This window comes from Dromiciops gliroides, chromosome 5 (genome assembly GCF_019393635.1).
Source record: "Dromiciops gliroides isolate mDroGli1 chromosome 5, mDroGli1.pri, whole genome shotgun sequence".
NCBI lineage: Eukaryota > Metazoa > Chordata > Mammalia > Microbiotheria > Microbiotheriidae > Dromiciops > Dromiciops gliroides.
The window spans coordinates 42033198-42050193 of record NC_057865.1 but is presented as its reverse complement, the minus strand read 5'-3'; the positions used below and the strand labels follow the sequence as shown (position 1 = coordinate 42050193).

At 43.3% G+C, this 16996-nt stretch overlaps 1 protein-coding gene and 1 pseudogene across 1 annotated transcript in view; both read right to left on the bottom strand.

The window, feature by feature from the left end:
• SLC6A20 (solute carrier family 6 member 20) overlaps positions 1 to 3860 on the bottom strand; it is a 57318-nt gene extending 53458 nt beyond the window's left edge. Inside the window, 1 exon segment of the mRNA XM_043966153.1 lies at positions 3439 to 3860. Within this exon segment, the coding sequence (XP_043822088.1) occupies positions 3439 to 3568 (130 nt within the window). The 5' untranslated portion in view covers positions 3569 to 3860.
• A 965-nt stretch (positions 3861 to 4825) lies between these two features.
• LOC122728064 lies at positions 4826 to 6155 on the bottom strand (annotated as a pseudogene).
• Positions 6156 to 16996: the final 10841 nt, after the last annotated feature.

Genomic DNA, 16996 nt, shown 5'->3' with positions numbered 1-16996 from the left:
GAATATCTGAACTGGAAGGAATTTTAGAGATAAATCGGTGCACTCCCTTCATTCTATAGATGGGGTTTTGTATGGTCTTTTTTTTTTTAATGAGGCAATTGGGGTTAAGTGACTTGCCCAGGGTCACACAGCTAGTAAGTGTTAAGTGTCTGAGACCGGATTTGAACTCAGGTACTCCTGACTCCAGGGTCGGTGCTCTAGATATAGATGGGTTTTTAAAAAGATTCAGAGAGATGATGTGACTAGCCCAAGGTCACACAGCACATGCATCAGGATTCACACCTAGGTTTCCTAATTTCCTATCTAATGATACAATTCATCTGTGCTGTATTGATTTCTCTCCAAATAGCTTTGCAAGAATCAATTGCTTGCACAAAGGTCAGGTAATCTCCTTTCACTAAAAAAAAAAAAAACCCACAACCTGAAGAGGTTGATCCTTGGACTATTTCCATAAGCTCAGATTACCTTCACCTGCAAATCAATAGTGAGCTACTTTACAGGAAGTGAAAACCATAGGTTTACACATAAGTGTACATTTTAGATGCTTTCCCAGGGAGGGTCTTGAAGTTTCCTTGGTAGCATTTCATTCTTATTCAGAATTTTACTTCACTGCCTCACAAAGATGGACAAATAGGGACATATCTCCCTGGACCCATTCACCCACAGATGCAGCAGCTAACAGCATTTAGTTGGTCACATCCTTTTGGTTTCACTAACTGCATTGTGTGAATGTTTAACCATGGTGGTGAGATGGGGAGTAAGACTAAGAAGGGAGGGGGTAATCTGATTTGAGATTTGATCCTAAAACCTTTTATTATGTTGCTGGGGCTATGGGAATCTAGATTTACTTCACAGCATGACAGGAAATCACAGAATCATAGAGTTAGACTAGAAGGGACCTCAGAGCTCATCTAGTCTTGTTTGTCTCATGGACACTATTGGCAGCCTGGTGAAGCCTGTTGTTGTTTGCCTTTCGTTCTCCAGGAGGACCATGACAGATGTCATGACTTGCAATGAATTGGATTTAAGTGAGGGTGGGCTGTGCAAAGTCTCACTCTTTCCTCCGTAGCCATCTGGGTCCAGTGGCAAGATAGATTAATCAGGTTGACTGAAGACGGTCCTGGGTGCAGTGTGAGACCGTGGCATTTTAAATGAAGGCCTTTCACAGGTCTCAGTTTGCCTGAGGCAAAGTCCATTCAGTGATTAAGGCTGGGCAAGAAGGGAGGCAAAGAAAGGAGTCTTTTGAAAATGTTGGATGTTGGAGGGGATGTGAGAAAACTGGGACGCTAGTCCACTGTTGGTTGAGTCCAGAATGGATCCAATCATTCTGGAGAACAATTTGGAACTATGCCCAAAGGGCTATACAACTGAGCATACCCTTTGATCCAGCAATACCACTGCTAGGTTTATATCCCAAAGACGTCCCCCCCAAAAGAGAAAAAGACCTATTTGTACAAAAATATTTATAGCAGCTCTTTTTGTGCTGGCTAAGAACTGGAAATCAAAGGAATGCCCATCAATTGGGGAATGACTAAACAAGTTGTGGTATATGATTGTAATGGAATATTATTGTGCTGCAAGAAATGACAAACAATGATTTCAGAAAGGTCTGTGTGAACTGATGGATAGTGAAGTGAACAGAACCAGGAAAATGTTGTGCGCAGTGACAGCAATATTGTTTGATGAAGAACTGTGAATGACTTAACTATTCTCAGCAATACAATGATTCAAGACAATCCCAAAGGACTAATAATGAAACATACTATCCACTTCCAAAGAAAGAACTGATATCAATTGAATACAGACTGAAGCATGCTATTTTTCACTTTCTTTCATTTTTTCCTTTATTCAAGTTTTCTTATACATAATTGCACATGTATAACCTATATCTGATTGTTTACTGCCTCCGGGAGGAGGGAGGGGAGGGAGGGAAGGAGGGATAAAATTTGGAACTCAAAACTTTAAATAAAAATGTTCATTTATTCATTTATTTTTTTAGTGAGGCAACTGGGGTTAAGTGACTTGCCCAGGGTCACACAGCTAGTAAGTGTTAAGTGTCTGAGGCCGGATTTGAACTCAGGTCCTCCTGACTCCAGGGCCAGTGCTCTATCCACTGGGCCACCTAGCTGCCCCATTTATTATTTTTTTAAAAATCAAAGGAAGAGAAAACCACTACCACAACAAAAGAAAGACCTCTTTTACCTGGTTAAAAATATATAGATAAAAGGGAGGGGAGGAAGAGAAAGACCCTTAGAGTTTCTGATTTAAAGAGGTCTATGAACCTTTTGGAATATTGTAAATCCATAAAGTAACATACATAGGAAACCAAAGGGAATGAAAACAAAGATGTCATCCCCCCCCCCCAAATTTCAAATCCACAGATGCCTTGAAACTAAGATTCTATGGACCCCAGATTAAGAATCCCTGATCAGTTCAAATCTGGCCTCAGACACTTGACACTTACTAGCTGTGTGACCCTGGACCCGTCACAACCCCAATTGCCTCACCAAAATGAAACTGAGGCTTAGGGACATTTATGACTTGCCCAAGGTCACACAGATGGTAAGTGTCAGAGGCACAGTTTGAACCCATATCCTCTGATTTCAAATCCAGCATCCTTTCCATTGTACCATTCAACCTCCTAGAAATCTGCGATTATCTGTGCTTTTCAAATATAAAGGCGTAGACTTGGGGTTTGGATTCCATGCCTTAATTTTGGAAAATGTTGTGGTTTAAGACTAGTTTGTATTATAGGCCCACCAAACTCCTAAGCTCTTTACTGATTTTTTTAAAAATTGGATTAAGACCAAAGCAAGTTACTTTCTTTTCCAAAGGCCGGCAGGAGGCTCTAGTGCCCGCTGGCCAGGGTCCTGGAGGCGGGGGGCCAAGTTTCAAAGTAGGGAAGGCAACGTAGCAGCCAAGACTATACCCCTGAAATCGTAAGGGTTTATCCAATATTTCTATTGGTCACTGTAACGTAAAGATCGGCCCGCCTGAATCTGCTCAGTTAAGCGATCTATATCCCCAAGTCCTAACTCCAGCAGCCCAGGCTCTAAGAATGGCAGTAACTTGGATCTCCCAGGGGGAGGCGAGGGAAAGTGTTAGTTGGATAAGGAGAACCTTGTTAAGATTCCTTTTTTCCCTTCTCTTGTTAACAGCTTAGCTGAAAAGTATGGGAAGATTTGTGAGCGGTGATTTGTTCTAAGTTTATTCAGGGAAGTTAAAGGACGCGAGGGGAGGGAGAGGAAGGGAGATGGAGGGTGGACACCTGTACTTCTGGGCTTAAAAAAGAAAAAGGGAAAGAAAAAGGAAAAGAAAAAGGAAAAGAAAAAGAAAAAAACCCCGACAAACCAACCCGACAAATGCATATAAAAGACAGTAGCATGAACATGCCTGCAATCTTCCAACACGGCACGGAGAAGCGAAAATCTCACTTACCCCCTCCATACATTTGACATAAGTAGGGAAACCTCCAGACGTTCCCTAGTCCCACGGCATAGGAAATGCAGGCGAACACGAACTGTAAGGGGTTGTCCCACAAAGGCCGGGCTTTCTCCATTTTCACCATCGCGGCTCCCTGCACGCTTAGCACTGGCTTCTTGCGCGCTCGATACGGGCTGCCAAGGCTTCCTAGGACGAGTGCTGGCGGGTGCCTGTGTTCCCGGGAGCCCGAGTGCCTTCGTTGTTGTCTCAGGTGCTCTTCCAGCCCAGCCTGAGGCTGAAGCCAGCCCAACCCACTACACGAAGAGGAAAACACACTTGCCAATTGTTATCAAGCATTTTAATTACTAATCTTATTAACGGGAACGCACTGCAGTAGGAATGCTAGTAAATAGATTATAGACCCACACCCCACCCAAGCTGGTCCACCAATGCTATAAAAGGGACACTTGGATGAAAGGGCTAGTTTCCCTCCCCCTCCCCTCAACTTTGTCCTAGAAAAAAAATTTCCAGGGACACTTGGAGTTTGGGTTGTTTATTGGCCTGGTTAACTGGGGACCGAAAGCACTGCAGACAGTTAGAAATGAAGATTTGGGAAGTTCATCCTCTTTCAACATGGGGGCCATGAGAAGGCAGGCCTGGAGGCAGCTGTGCCCCCCCCCCCTTTTTAGGGCTTAAATTTCTATGGCATTTCATGGTATGGAAAGGACTTTCTGTGAGGCATGTCTCTTCTACCCAACTGCCCTTTTTAGAGTGGAAATAGCCCAAGTCTTATTACACCCATTTTCGAGATGAGGAAACTGAAGTCCTGAAGGAAAAGGACACCCTTTGAAGACAAGTCCAGTACTTCTTCCAGCAACGTTTTTTTTCCCCATAAAAATACTTTATTATTTTCCAGTTACATGTAGAGATAGTTTTCAACATTTGTTTTTATAAGATTTTGAGTTTCAAATTTTTCTCCCTCCCTCTCTCCCTTCCCTCCCCCTCCCCAAGACAGCAAGCAATCTGATATAGGTTATATATGTACAATCACAATAAACATATTTCTGCATTAGTCATGCTGTGAAAGAAGAATCAAAAAAGAAAAAACAACAACAAAAATTGAAACAGTCTGGTTCAATCTGCATCTAGATTCCACAGTTCTTTTTTTCTGGATTTGGAGAGCATTTTCCACCATTGAATCCTTTGGAACGATCTTGGACCATTGTATTGCTGAGAAGAGTCGAGTCTATCACAGCTGATCAACACACAATGTCGTTGATACTGTTCCAGCGACTTATTTTTTTTTTGCAAGTAAAAAAAGGCTTTATGTTGGGGTGACAGGAAGAGAGAAAGATACAAAAGATTGATGACAGGCCAGATGAGCTCGGTTGCTAGATGCCTTCTAGAATTCCTTGCTTTCATCTTCGCCCTCAATAGAGTCTGTGCCTACTTCCTCATAATCCTTCTCCAGGGCAGCCAATTCTTACCGAGCCTCCGAGAACTCTCCTTCTGACATGCCTTCACCTACATACCAGTGCACAAATGACTGCTTGGCATACATGAGGTCAAACTTATTATCCAGATGGGCCCAGGCCTCAGCAATGGCTGTTGTGTTGCTGAGCATGCAAACTTCCCACTGTACTTTAGCCAGGTCTCCACGGGGCACCTTTGGGGGCTGGTAATGGATACCAACCTTGAAGCCAGTGGGACACCAGTCTACAAACTTAATGGTTCTCTTGGTCTTGATTGTGGCGATGGCGTCATTGACATCCTTGGGTACCACATCACCTTGATACAGCATGCAGCAGACCACGTACTTGTCATGACAAGGGTCACACTTTACCATCTGGTTAGAAGGGTCGAAGCAGGCGTTGGAGATCTCTGCTACAGAGAGCTGCTCGTGATAGGCCTTTTCAGCAGAGACAATGGGCGAGTTAGGTGACAAGGGGGAAGTGGATTTGGGGATAAGGCACCAGGTCTGGAACTCTGTGAGGTCTACATTGAGAGCACCATCAAAGCGCAGGGAGGCAGTGATGGAGGAAACAATCTGGCCAATGAGCCGGTTGAGGTTGGTGTCCGTAGGGCGCTCAATGTCCAGGTTCCGTTGGCAGATGTCATAGATCGCTTCATTGTCCACCATGAAGGCACAGTCAGAGTGCTCCAGTGTGATAGGAGTGGTTAGGATGGAGTTATAGGGCTCCACTACAGCTGTGGACACCTGTGGGGGCTGGGTAGATGGCAAACTCTAGCCTGGACTTCTTGCCATAGTCAACAGAGCAGAGAGGTGAAGCTTGAACCTGTGCTGCCCCCAAAGCTGTGAAGTATCAGGAATCCCTGCAGCCCTGTGCATTGGTCTGACAGTTCTTGGATGTGCTCCAATACAAGATCAATGATTTCCTTCCCAACAGTATAATGGCCCTGAGCATAATTATTATCAGCATCCTCCTTTTTAGAGATCAGCTGCTCAGGATGGAATAGCTGTTTATAGATGCTCGTCTGAATCTCATCTATGACAGCTGGCTCCAGGTCCACAAAGACAGCTCTGGGGACGTGTTTGCCAGCTCCTGTCTCAATGAAGAAGGTATTGGAGGAGTCGTCACCACCCCCAAGGTCCTGTCACTGGATATGGTACCATTGGGTTGGATGCCATGCTCTAAGCAATATAATTCCCAGCAGGCATTGCCTATCTGCACTCCAGCCTGGCTGACATGGATTGAAATACACTCCCTCATGGTTGCTCCGATGTGTGAAGATGGAAGGGTGCTATTGACTGCAGACAAGTTACAGGTCTCTGCCAACACAGCAAATCCTGCCAGTGACTTTTTTTTTGGTGAGGCAATTGGGGTTAAGTGACTTGCTCAGGGTCACACGGCTAGTAAGTGTTAAGTGTTTGAAGCTGGATTTGAACTCAGGTCCTCCTGACTCCAAAGCTGGTGCTCTATCCACTGTGCCACCTAGCTGCCCCTCCTGCCAGCAACTTTTAAAGTTTTCAAAGTGCGTCCCTTAACAGAAACCCTGTTTGGTCAGTAATAATAATAATAATAATAATAGCTTTTTAAGAGGCTTAAGCCTTTTTTTTTTTGTGAGGCAATGAGGGTTAAGTGACTTGCCCAGGGTCACACAACTAGTAAGTGTCAAGTGTCTGAGGCCAAATTTGAACTCAGGTCCTTCTGAATCCAGGGCCGATGCTCTATCCACTGGGCCACCTAGCTGCCCCCAGGCTTAAGCCTTTTAAAGGCACTTGATCCTCAGGACAATCCTGTGAGTCAGGTACCATAATTGATTATTGTCCATTTTACAGATGAAGAAACTGAAGCTAAGACATTCAAGTCACTTTGCCCAAGGTTAGCTAAATGTCTTAGGCATGACTTGAACTCAGGTCTTTTTGATTTTCATTCTAGCGCTCTACCCACTGTACTCAGGAGCAGCTTGCGTGCAACTTGCGCACAGCTGAGATGGGCCTCCAAGCTCTGGAGGAAGAAAAACGAATGAGACGCAGGAACCGACGGGCAACAGCGAGCGCAGTTTTCCGATGTCTTCGTTGCGGCAGGAGCTGCGGCTCCCATATCGGACTGCACAGCCACACTGTGGCCTGTGGCTCTTCAAGGTGCTGATCCATGGTCATCTGAGACTGGCGGAAGCCTGCTACTACTCACTGCACCACTCAGCTCCCACTAACTAGCTTCATCTCTAGTCCTTCATCTCTCTAGGGATGGAGCTTCACCACAGGATCTCAACTTGAAACGAAACTTAGAGATTATATTGTCCAAACCTCTTATTTTACGAATGAAGAAACTGAGGTCCAACGAGAAGTCACTTGCCCAAGGACCCCAAAACTAGAGTGTTGGATCTTGTGTCATGAAGACCTGGGTCCAGTCTGACATTTAGTAGCTATGTGACTTATTTTAACCCTTCTGAGCCTCAGTTTTCACATCGGCAAAATGGGAGCAATCATACTTGTCCTATGGGCCTCCGAATTCACATGAAATAACGCAACGTTCAAATCTTTGGAGATTGTTGTCGTTCAGTTGTGTCCAACTCTTTGGCAAAGATACTGGAGAGGTTTGCCATTTCCTTCTCCTGCTCATTTTACAGATGAGGGAACTGAGGCCAATAGGGTTAAGTGACTTGCTCAGGAAGTGTCTGGGGTCATATTTGAACTCAGGAAGATGAGTCTTCTAAATTCTGGCCACCTAGCGGCCTTCTTTGCAGATTATAAAGTGCTATCCAAAGCTGAAATCTGCACTAAAATGTTTGGGACACGCTCTAAAAGTGAGTCAGTTACCCCCTTATTACCAAGTAGGAAAACGAAAAATTAAAACCTACATCCTCTGTCTCCAAGGTTAGCTAGTATTCCTTCTACCACACCACGTTCTCGTGTTTCCAAAGAAGGGATTAGTATGACATTCAAGGCCCCTTACAGCTTAAACATGTGATGCTTCTAGTGGTCTAGAAGTAAACATTGAAGTGGGTCCAGGCAGCTGCTGCTGGAGAAAGGTTTTTGTACTATGAATTCTTACCTCCTGGTTTATAAACTCAGGTTTTCACATAAAGGTTGTGGGGTTTTTTTTTTTTTTACCTTTTCTCGAAATTCTAACTTAACAACACCTATAAAAATGAAAAGGTTCATATGCAGAGTAGAACACAAAAAAGAGAATTTATAAAAAACCATGTACCATATTACTTGCTTTAAAATTAATTTAATTAAAATTAAATAAATTAAATTCAGTCTATTACTTTTGGGGGGGGCGGGGCAATGAGGGTTAAGTGACTTGCCCAGGGTCACACAGCTAGTAAGTGTCAAGTGTCTGAGACCGGATTTGAACTCAGGTCCTCCTGAATCTGGGGCTGGTGCTTTATTCACTGTGCCACCTAGTTGGCCCCCAGTCTATTATTTTCGAAACTGTCCTTGTTTATACTCCTTCTGAACTTCCTTCTGTGTTCCTCTGAGCACTTTTAAAAAATGTTTCAATGGCCTGACTTTTTTTTTTCTCCTTTTATGGGGGAAGTAGGGGAGCATTGAAATTGCTACCCTCTTCCCCCACCCCTACTCTATTACCTTCCTCCAAATTAAAAACAGAGGGAGGGGCAGCTAGGTGGTACAGTGGATAGAGCACTGGCCTTGGATTCAGGAGGACCTGAGTTCAAATCCGACCTCAGGCACTTTACACACTTACTAGCTGTGTGACCCTGGGCAAGTCACTTAACCCCAATTGTCTCACCAAAAACAAAAACAAAACAAAACAAAAACAGAGGGAAAACCCCCCTCATACAAGGATTTCCTTAAAAGGCACAACCAGTGTGCACTAATGTATATAGTCAGGGTAAAACAAGGTCACTCGGTAAGCCGCTCATCCCTGCTGGTTGGAGGGGTTGATATTTGTCAGGTTGACTTGGGAAACAATGCGGCCCAGCTTCCCCATATTAGTAACCAACCAAATTCTCTCTTCATTCACATAGTTTATTCATTCATTCAGCAAACATGACTCTAGCTTGCTTTGGGTGAAATGATGAATAATTCAAGGGCATTTATGTAAAGTATGGGCTCTGCCCTCAAGGAGAGTATAATCTTGGCATGAAAATCTAAACTAATAAAAAAGGAACAGGATATCCATACAATCACAGATCACGGAAGGTTGAAGATGTCTTATATAAGTGACCCAGATAGCACATCTACAGGAGTACAGAGGAGGGTCACATCAATGAGCCAGTCAGCAAAAATTAAGTGCCTACTATCTGTCAAGTGCTGAACTTAGCCTTTAAGCTAAGTCTTAAATGATGGGAAGGATTTTTTAAAAAGGAGGTAGGCAGGACCATTCCAGTGGGAGAAGGCAGCTTGGAGTGTGGAGGCAATAAAAGGCAATTGGCAGGGGGGCAGCTAGGTGGTGAAGTGGATAAAGCATTGGCCCTGGATTCAAGAGTTCCTGAGTTCAAATCCGGCCTCAGACACTTGACACTTACTAGCTGTGTGACCTTGGGCAAGTCACTTAACTCCCATTGCCCCGCAAAAAAAAAAAAAAGGGCAATTGGCAATAATGAAGAATGGCACATGTTGTCAGCATTGCCAGGGAAAAGGGACTAGAGATTGTTCTGTCCAACTCTTGAACTTTAGACATTTTTTCCCCCTGATATCTTGTGTTTTTATATCAGAGGCATTTCCAGATTCCCTCTCCCATTCAGCATTGAACCCTCTCTTATAACAAATACAAATATAGAAAAAAAAAACTAATAGCATGAAGGAATATATAGTGCCAAGCACATAGTAGGCACTTAATAAATGTTGACTAAATCATCAATTAATAATATCTACAACAAATTCACCCATTTCTGCACCTGCGTTCCCTCCACCTCTTGGGCAAGAGAAGAGAAAGGTGTGCTTCATTATCTGTTCTCTGGGACCAAGATCTTGGTATCAATCTTGATCATCACAGTTGTTCTTGGTTCACTTCCCTTTAAGTATCTTTTTCTTTATTTTTCTTTCTTTCCTTTTCTTTCTTTTTTTGGTGGGGCAACGAGGGTTAGATTAGATTAAGTGACTTGTCCAGGGTCACACAGCTAGTAAGTGTCAGGTGTCTGAGGTCAGACCGCACTACCGAGCTGCCCCCTAAGTATCCTTTTCTAATGAAACTTAGTATAACAGTATATTCCCTTATGGTTTTTATTTCTTTGCCCCCTCCTCACTTCATAATGTTTCCCTACTTGAAAACAAAATTCTCATATTCATAATTTCTTACAATTGCTTTATTTTTCAGATCAGGAACCTGAGGCTCAAGCAAGGGAAGTGACTTACCCAAAATCAGTCAGTCAACAAGCATTTTAAAGTACCTACTATGTACCAGTCACCGTGCTAAACGATGAGAATACAAAAAGAGGCAAAAGATAGTACCTGCTTTCCAGGAGTTTACAATCTAAGGGGGAAAGGACAATATGAAAGCAAAGAAGTACAAATGAGCTATGTGCAGGATAAACAGGAAATACTCAGTAGAAACAAGGTACTAGAAAGGAATGAGAAAGGCTGGGATTTTAGTTGGGACTTGAAGAAAATTGGGAAGTGCCAAGTAGGTGGTGGCAGTGGCAGAGTTAGGAGGAGACAGATGCCCTGATTCCTTCCTCTGTACTGTACTGTGCTCCTAGGGAGAGCAGCTTGTTCAGAAGACAAGATTCCTGAAGGGGAAACGAGAACAAAGCCTTCCCCACAGTTCATTTGGGCTAACAAAGTTGAGGATAAGCCACTTTGAATATTCTCTTTGACCCATCTGCCCTCAGCCTCAGAAAGGATAAACAAATAGATTTTTGTCTGTAAAAGCCAAGTTTATCTGGATTCCCTGGTTCCTAGCAGAGATAAGGGAAGGTGAGGCATTTATTGCCTTTTCTCCAACTATACTGTATATAGTTCTGAGGTATGGAGAACATATCAGGAATCCTTTTTTTTTTTTTTTGCTTACCTGTGTATGCCTAGTGCCTAGTACACTGGGCTCCAAACTTAATAAATGCATTATCTAATCTAATCTAACCCAGATTACCCTAATTACAATAACCTTGGATCATAGGGGACAGTAAATGGTAAGTCATTTGAATTATGTCTTAGGTCAGGATTGATCCAGTAATAGATATGAAATCTCCAGGAGTTTTTAAGGATTAATTCATCTGGTCCTTTTGATGTACCATTAATCAATTTGTCGTTCAGTGGTGTCCACCTCTTTGACTCTTTGTGACCCCTTTTTGGGGTCTTCTTGGCAAAGATACTGGAGTGGTCTGCCATTTCCTTCTCCAGCTCATTTTCCAGATGAGGAAACTGAGGCAGAGTTAAGTGACTTGCCCAGGGTCATGCGGCTAGTAAGTATCTGAGGCTGGGGTTTGAACTTGGGAAGATGAGTCATCCTAATTCCAGGCTCAGCCCTCTATCCACTTTACCATCTAGATGCCCTTAGAATCAGCTGGCATTGTATTAAGTGCCTGGGCAGTTAGGTGGCACAGTGGACAGAGCACTGCATCTGGAGTCAGTAATTCATCTCTGTATGTTCAAATCTAGCCACAGACACTTCCTAGCTGTGTGACTCTGAGCAAGTCACTTCACCCTATTTGCCTCAGTTCCTCCTCTGTCAAATGAGCCAAAGAAGGAAATGGCAAAACCACTGCAGTATCTCTGCCAAGAAAACCCCAAATGGGGTCATGTAGAGTCAGACAGGACTGAAACAAAGCACATACTAAGTCAGAGACTATCTGTCAGGCATTAGAGATACAAAGACAAAAATGGAGCAACCCTTCCCTTCAAGGATCTTGTATAATTACATATCTGTACATTTGCATATGCAAATATATGGTAATTCCAGCATAGGGAGGCCATAGGTGAGTGGGCAGGAAGGGGACATCAGAAAGGCTTCATGTAGACTCCCAATAGACAGACTCCAAATGCAGAATCAAACGTACGTTCTCTGACTTTGCCAATGGGGTGACTGGTTTTGCCCAACTACGTATGTTTACTACGAGTATTTTGTTTTTCTTTCTTTTTTTCAGTGGTGGGGAGAAGGTAGAAGGAAGAAGAAGTAAATGCTTGTCAACTGAAAAAGAATTCACACAGACACAGACACAAACACAGACACAGACACAGATATACACACAGACATGCACACAGAGACAGAGAGGCACAGACACACACACAGAGTCAGACACACACATACAGACACAGACAGACACACAGACACAGACAGAGACACACACACAGACACAGACTGACACACGCACAGACACACACACACAAGAGAAGCCTCCTGTAGGAAGGGGCCCATGAAGCTGAACTTTGCAGAAAACTAGGGATTCTGGGAGGTGGAAACCAGGGTGGAATGCATCCAGGGGTGGATGTGGAATATGGATTGTTCATTCCAGAGCCTTACAAAGGCTTCATCCACTTGCTTCATCTTTCATACACTATATGGTGTTTGGTCTATACATCTACTATCAGCTCCAGTGACATTAAATGTGGGATTGCCAGAATACTTTCCAGCAGGCGTGTAGATCTAGAGCTGGGAGGGATCAGAGGCCCTCCAGTCCAAACCCCTCATTTTACAAATGAGGAAACTGAGGCACAGAGAAGGAAGTGACCTCAAGGTCACTCAGGCAATTAGTGGCAGGGGTATAATTTAAACCCAGGTCTTCTGACTCCAGAATCAGATGTTTCTATTTATGATGATGCTGTAGATCCTCAAGACATAATAGGACATATAGTTTGGGGCATGCCCATGCTCCACCTTCATACTCTAAAATACAGTGAAAGACCATTCTTCCCAGCACCTCACCTCCCCTTGCCCATTTCTCTGGATTATACAATATTTACCATGATCATTTCCCCATTTCTTTCTTCTTTTTCTTTTTCTTCCTTTCTTTTTTTTTTTTTTTTGCAGGGCAATGAGGGTTAAGTGACTTGCCCAGCGTCACACAGCTAGTAAGTGCCAAGTGTCTGAGTCTGGATTTGAACTCAGGTCCTCCTGAATCCAGGGCCAGTGCTTTATCCACTGTGCCACCTAAATGCCCTCCATTTCCCCATTTCTATTGAGGGCATCACCTTTTTAGTCACCCAGGTTTACAACTTCTTTCTCACCACCCCATATCCAAATCAATTGACTGATTTCCCATCTCCAGAGCATCCCTTACATTCATCCTCCTTCCTTCCATTCACCACTGACAGTCACCACCCTAGCTCAGGCCTTCAATGCCTTTCATTTGGACTTTCCTAATAGCCTCCTAATAGATCCCCCTGCATCCAGTCTCTCCAACCACTCTCCCATACAAATGGTAAATTGGTATTCTTTTTTTAAGATGGAATTTTTTTTTCAATTACATGTAAAGATAATTTTCAACATTCATTTTTTTTTGATGGGGATGTCTTTGGGATATAAAACTCGCAGTGGTATTTTATTTTATTTTTTCCAGTTACATGTAAGGGTAGTTTTCAACATTCATTTTCATAAGATTTAGAGTTCCAAATTTTTCGCCCTCCCTCCCTTTCCTTCCCCCTCCACAAGATCGCAACCAGGTTATATATGTACAATCCACAAGTGTTCTTTTTATCAGTTCTTTCTATGGGGGTGGATAGTAAGCTTCCTCATTAGTTCCTTGGGATTGTCTTGGATCATTGCATTGCTGAGAGTAGTTAAGTCATTCACAATTGCTCATTGAACAATACTGTTGTCACTATGCACAATGTCCTCCCAGCTCTGCTCACTTCACCATACATCGATGTTCATTAGTCTTTCCAGGTTTCTCTGGGATCATCCTGTTTGTCATTTCCTATAGCACAAGACAATTTCACCACAATCATATAGCATAGCACAGCTTTTTCCATCATTCCTCAATTGATGGACATTCCCTTGATTCTCAATACTTAGCCTCCACAAAGAGTTGCTATAAATATTTTTTGTACAATTTCCCCCCTTTTCTCTTTTTCATGATTACTATTGTTAACTGTTTCCCTTCCATCCTATTCCCTTCCCTATGATATTTATTCTATTATCCATCTTCTTTCATCCTATCACTCTTCAAAAGGGATTTGCTTCTGTTTGTCCCCTCCCCCACTCTGCCCTTCCTTCTTTCGCCCCTCTCTCTTGTAGCATTTTTTTGTGTGGGGCACTGAGGGTTAAGTGACTTGCCCAGGGTCACACAGCTAGTGTCAAGTGTCTGAGGCCAGATTTGTGTTTTGTATTTTGTTTGTTTTTTTTGTGTTTGTAATAAAGTTTGAAATTGAGTAAAATATAAGCAGTTTTTTTGTGTTTTGTATTTTGTTTATTTTTTTGTGTTCTGAGGCCAGATTTGAACTCAGGTCCTCCTGAATCCAGGACCAGTGCTTTATCCACTGCACAACCTAGCTGCCCCTCTGCCCCTCTCTCTTTATCCCCTTCCCCTCCCACTTTCCTGCAGGTTTAGAGAGATTACTCCACCCAGTTGGGTGTGTACATTATTTCCTTTTTGAGTCAATTCTAATGAGATTGAGGTCTTTGAGCCAATTCTGATGAGTGTTAGGCTCATTTACTGCCCAGATTAAAGAGATTACTCCACCCAGTTGGGTGTGTACATTATTCCCTCCTTGAGCCAATTCTAATGAGATTGAATTCTTTGAGCCTATTCTGGTAAGTGTTAGGCTCATTTACTGCCCAGATTAAATAGATTACTCCACCCATTTGGGTGTGTCTATTAGTCCCTCCTAGAGGCAACTCTGATGAGTTTAAGGTCTTTGATTCTTTTCTGATGAGTGTAAAATTCATTTACTGCTGTAACGATTGGAATGATGCCACCAGCTGGAGACTTACTGTAGAAGAGTTCCGCCCATGAAGGGAAGGTCTTTGAGGGCAAGACCAGGAGTCTTTTCTTTGGCATGAGTGGGAGGAGGAAGGAAGAGACTGGCGCGCTCAGTCTCACGCTCTTTCCTCTGGACTCTGGTGGAGAAGGGAGCTAGAAATGTGCTCTCCCTTTAATAGATAGGAATCTAGGCCTTTTTCTCTCTCTTTACCAAATTCTTATTCTCCTTAATAAATGCTTAAAAGTCTAACTCTTGCTAAAGCTTATAATTTATTGGCGACCACTCATTAGATATTTTAGACAGACTAGCTAGAATTTTAGTCCTTAACACTGCCCTGCTCCTCTCCCATCTCTTCCCCAACTCCATAAGCCTTTTCCTTTTTCTTTCAGGTAGGTTTTCACCTCTGCCCTTCCCCCTCCCCCAGTGCATTCCCCTTACCCCTCAATTTAACCCTAAAGATGTCATCATGGGGCAGCTGGGTGACACAGTGGACAAAGCATCACCCCTGGACCCAGGGGGATCCCAGCCAAAACCCAGCCTCAGACACAAGACAGTCACCCACTGTACGACCCCAGGTATGTCCCCCAACTCCAATTTTTTTTTAACAGTTCTCTAGGGTTTTGTATTTGAAAGTCAAATTTGCCATTCAGTTCAGGTCTTTTCATCATGAATACCTGAAAGCCCTCTTTTTCATTAAAGTCCTATTTTTTTTCCTCTGAAATATTATGCTGAGTTTTGCTGGGTAGGTGATTCTTGGTTGTAATCCCAATTCCTTTGCCCTCTGGAATATCATATTCCATGCCCTCCAGTCCTTTAATGTAGAAGCTGCTAGATCTTGTACTATCCTGACTGGGGCTCCACAGTACTTGAATTCTTTCTTTTTGGCAGCTTGCAATATTTTCTCCTTGACCTGAAAGCTCTGGAATTTGGCTATAATATTCCTAGGAGTTTTCCTTTGGGGTTCTCTTTCTGGAGGTGATCAGTGGATTCTTTCAATTTCTATTTTAGCTTCTTCTTCTTCTAGAATTTCAGGGCAATTTTCCCTGAGCATATCTTGGAAGATGATGTCTAAGCTCTTTCCTCGATCATGTTTTTCAGGTAGACCAATAATTTTCAAATGATCTCGACTGGACCTATTTTCCAGGTCAGCAGTTTTTTCCAGAAGATATTTCACATTGCCCTCTATTTTTTTTATTCATTTGGATTTGCTTTATTGTGTCTTGGTTTCTCATAAAGTCACTGGCTTCCATTTGTTCAATCCTCAATTCTTAGGCAATTATTTTCATCAGAGAGCTTTTGTACCTCCTTTTCCATTTGACTTTTCAAGCTGTTGACTTTTTTCTCATGTCTTTCCTGCATCACCCTCATTTCTCTTTCCATTTTTTCCTCTACCTCTCTAACTTTATCTTCAAAGTCCTTTTGGAGCACCTCTATGGCCTGAGACCAATTCATATTTTTCTTGGAAGCTTTAGATATAGGGGTCCTGATGTTGACATCTTCCTCTGAGGGTGCCCCTTGTTCTTCCTTGTTACTGAAGAAACTTTCTATGGTCCTCACCTTTCTCTGTCTGCTCATCTTGCCTTTCTTTTACTAGATTTTTAGCTCCTTAAAGTAGGGCACTGTTTCCAAGCTGTAGTATCCCAAGCTTAAGAAGTCCCAGGTGGTATGATTTAAGGAGAATCAGGTTCTTCCCTCGCCTGGCCTGTTTCCTGGTCCTAGATGACCCCAGACCAACTTGCTAATCAAGCAGCTTTGTGTGTTGTGGTTGTCAGCTCTGATGAGCCTGTGCCCCTCCCCCACCTGGGCCACTGCTACTCAAGCCTACCTCCTGGTTCCCAGCAGGGGTGAAAAATACAAGTTCTGTTTCAGCACCAGCATAGAACCCTATAGTCTTCCCCTTGCCCAGGGCTCAGCCCATTCACCAGACTGTGAGCTTAGTTCCAGACGACACTGGTGCTGCAGCTGATTCAGAGGCTCTGGGGGGGTCTCCTTCTCTGGTGAGGCCTTCCTGGGACTGGATCTGTGTCAGGGTGACTGTGGGGTTGGGCTCCACTCCTGTCTCAGCACAGCAGCTCCCTCCTTCTGACCTTCCAAGTCGTTCTTGGTTGTGTCAAGATAATGGAATGTGATAGATGAAATTTGGTAGATACTCAGGAGTCCACCTGAGTGGATTAATGGCTGATTTGACTAGATTACTAGCTGACTAGATTCTAAGCACATCTGGCTGGTACTTGAGGGTACTTAAGAAAGCATAGTTCTCAGAATCTAAAAAAAACTTTG